Source organism: Limulus polyphemus, unplaced genomic scaffold (genome assembly GCF_000517525.1).
Source record: "Limulus polyphemus unplaced genomic scaffold, Limulus_polyphemus-2.1.2 Scaffold2403, whole genome shotgun sequence".
NCBI classification, from domain to species: domain Eukaryota; kingdom Metazoa; phylum Arthropoda; class Merostomata; order Xiphosura; family Limulidae; genus Limulus; species Limulus polyphemus.
Window position 1 is genome coordinate 176,935 of NW_013668013.1, and position 3,628 is coordinate 180,562.

The window sequence follows — 3,628 nt, forward strand, 5'->3', positions numbered from 1 at the left end:
AGAAATTTATAATCGTGTCCTACTTTTTTATGGTGGTTACAAGGTCAATCAAATCAACTGACATCATATATAGAGTTAGAATAAAGAAAATAACCAGTAAAATATAAAGTTTTCTGAAAAAAATACACTTGATATATATATTTAGAAGATTTTAGGGGTTATGCAAATGATACTTGAAAATTTTCAGATGAAAAGTATTTTTAATCTTATAATGAAAATTACTTTGCACTCATAAAGATAAACAACATGTAGTGTACATTGTAAATACAGCTTTTCATTGACACTGAAGTGCTTCTCCCCTTTTATTGGTAGTGTATTAAATTCTACCTATGGGACCCTTAAAAAAAATGGAGTCCAGGATCCTAATGAGAACCATAGTTCTTATCACATGATGTGTAAGAGATCTCAGATATTTCTTTAAAAGATGTAGGACTTTGCTTGTATGTAATATTTGACAAAATTTATAAACACACTATGATTACACCTACCTTGTATATCTAAAAAGTCTTCAGCTAAGACATGAGGACCCTTGTCAATTGGTTTTCCTGATCCATTAAAAACACGACCTATGTGGAAAAAAGATACACACATGAAAACCTCACTTCAACTCAATGTAACAATAGAGATGAATTCATCAGTGATGTTGTTAAAAAGTTAAAGTTTTAATTCAGTTCAAAACCAGACAACATACCAAGCATGTCTTCTGAAACTGGTGTACGTAGAATATCTCCTGTAAATTCACATACGGTGTGTTTTGCATCAATTCCAGATGTTCCCTCGAAGACCTGGTGACACAAGTAATTTTCATATTTATATCAAATATTATGTTTCTTCTTAGTACAATCTGAAAATTCCATTAAAATAATTTTTGTAAACACTGTGTAACTCATAACTTTCAAGGACCAGATATGAATCTAGAGTTAAGCACTAGAAAACTGTTTCTTTTCCTAATGTTGGAAAATTGGTGGGGGAGGGGGGGGGATTAAATATTAAGATAATGAGCAATGTAAATGATCTTTTTGCAGACAATGTTCAATGTTTTCACTGATAGGAAAACTTATAAATTGGATTAGATATCACTGTTACAAGCTTTAAAAACTTATATTGAAGATAGCTCAAAAATTAATTTATCATACTGGTGATTAAATTGTGGAATGATTTATTGAAAGAGGTGGTGTGTGCAGCTAGGTTGGGTTCTATCAGTTTGCTTAATTTATGGAAAAAATTGTTGTTTGTTATTGAGCCCAAAGCTACACAAAGGGCTATCTGTGCTCTGCCCACCACGGGTATCGAAACCCGGTTTCTAGCGTTGTAAGTCCGCAGACATACCAATGTGCCACTGGGAGGCGGAAAACAAATTTCATTTAATTATGTGTTATACGGTTAAAAAGGTATTAAGGGTGAGCTTATTATATATTTGTTTGAGTTTTTAATATAAATATTAATATAATATAATTAATATAAAAAAAGCTCCACTGCATTGCATTAAAATATAAGCTTCTGCTGGCCTGTATTATAAAATTCAGTTGATATTCCACAATATCAGTTTTTGGCCTGTACTACAATAAACAACACTAAAATAAGCTTCTGATGCGCATTACAAAACACACTTAAGCTCTACTAAAATGAGCTGCTGGCCTGAACTACAATCTACACTTAAGTTTTAATAAAATAAGCTTCTACCTGCTCCAACTATAAACACAAGTACTAAAAGATTGATCTACTAACCTGTACTACAGCTTTAGACCCACTGACTTCCAATACTTGTCCAGTTCGAACATTTCCATCAGCCAAAGTCAAGTGCACAATTTCAGCAAACTTAGGAAACTACAATATCAGAAAGAATATTTCATGAAATGGCTCAAATTGTACTTTATTTACTACAAAAAAAAGCCAAAGAAATTCATTTCAGTTTAGTTAACTTGTAAAATGGTTTAAATCAAAATGTCAAGGTATCCTAAAATATTCATCTAAAACAACATAACTATTTTTTCTTAATTTTTTTTCTGAATTTATCACCAGTTATAACAATACTCTTAAACCATCAATCAAACAAAACCTGACTACTTGTAAAAACAATATTCCTGAATAAGTTGATTATGTATAAAAATGCTCTTGAACTAGCAACCTTAAAATCCTTAGAACTGGATAACAATCTACTGTACGTTACTTCTTAAATATTTTGTACACATAAAATGTGTTTACCTTTACATCATCTAAAATGACCAATGGCCCATTAACTCCAGAAACGGTCTTGTAAGCTGTAATGAGTGTAAGAAAGTACTTGTATATTTAACCACTGACATTACTTACCTACTGTACATCATGCTAAGTGGTAAAATTATTTCAACTGAAAAGACCAAGTATCAGTTCAAGGACAGATGTATTTTTCTAGGTTCCCAAATTATGTTTAAGTTATTGTTGCTAACATATAATAAGTAGGCTTTCAGAAACAACCTTCTCTCAACCTTTTGTAAGTTTGATATTCTTCTAATAGTAGTAATACATTATACAGAGAAACTCAGAAAGGCAAAAACTTAATATGATTCTCCAAATGAGATTTTAAAAAATCTTACTATTATTATTAATAATTAGTGTCAATAAACTTCTTATTCTGAGAGTTAAATCCATCATTATCAAAAACAGATATTACTTATTGTTAATATTAGAACAGTTAGCTCTTAGTCTTACTTAGTATTACTATTACAATATAGGTTAGTACTAACACTAGACTAACTAGTGCTAGTAGTAGTAATAAAGCTATCAAAATAACGTCAATACTGCTAGTATTAGTAATACTAATAGTAACTGGACAGTGCAACTCCCCAAATGTTGAAAGGAATAAAAAAAAATAAGACTTGTGCAATCGATAGTTAAGATTCTCACGCAAATAACATTATTACTATTACACATAAACTTCTGAACATACTTAACCGCGGTTGAGATATAAAGTCTCTGGTTACGGCAAGCTGGTGTTGTTTATTAGCTGCTGCAGGATTAACAAATTCATTCATTTTTAAAATGTTAATACTACAACCTTCTCTTCTCCACTCAGTCTACAAACCGATCATATGACGGACACCTCTCTACACTGATCACCACCACTATATGTCGCTTTAAGTATTTGACATCTCAAAAATATAATAAAATATCCCAGTTTGTCCCTGAAGAAGAAAGGTCCACCTTTCGAAAGCGCTCGGGTTATATGTTTTTTATTCATTTCTTTCAAGACTTCTTGAACCTACGTGTTTTTCTAACATCATGAATAAAATATCGCTAATAGCGTGAGTAACCAACAAAAGAATCAAAGCAGTCTAATCATAATAAGTGAAAACAGTATATCAGATTAACAATATTAATTATTCAGTTAATTTTTAGTTCTGATCTATCTACTGTGATCAAAAGTTAATGCTAAATAAAAAAAAAAACTATCTCAGTAAACTATTTACAATCTTTCAAGTTTAAACAATGTATTAAAGAAAAAAATTCTTAACAATATCAACTTGTGTGTAAAATCTTAAAGGAGATCAAATAAATTATAACAAACCTAAAATATTAATAGTACTGTTACACCTCCAGTCGTTAGTTAATTTTCCGTAAATTCGTTCCGACGAAACTTTAGCGACAC

The 3,628-nt window shown here is 30.7% G+C and overlaps 1 protein-coding gene across 1 annotated transcript in view; it reads right to left on the minus strand.

Moving 5' to 3' along the window:
* The window catches only part of LOC106466864 (V-type proton ATPase subunit B), a 31,872-nt gene extending 28,778 nt beyond the window's left edge, over window positions 1-3,094 (minus strand). The window contains exons 1-5 of the mRNA XM_013927166.2: window positions 2,930-3,094; window positions 2,206-2,261; window positions 1,729-1,827; window positions 692-785; window positions 489-566 (exon numbers count right to left, since the gene is read on the minus strand). Of these exons, the coding sequence (XP_013782620.1) occupies window positions 489-566; window positions 692-785; window positions 1,729-1,827; window positions 2,206-2,261; window positions 2,930-3,014 (412 nt within the window). The 5' untranslated portion in view covers window positions 3,015-3,094. The remainder of the gene's footprint in view (window positions 1-488; window positions 567-691; window positions 786-1,728; window positions 1,828-2,205; window positions 2,262-2,929) is intronic.
* Window positions 3,095-3,628: the final 534 nt, after the last annotated feature.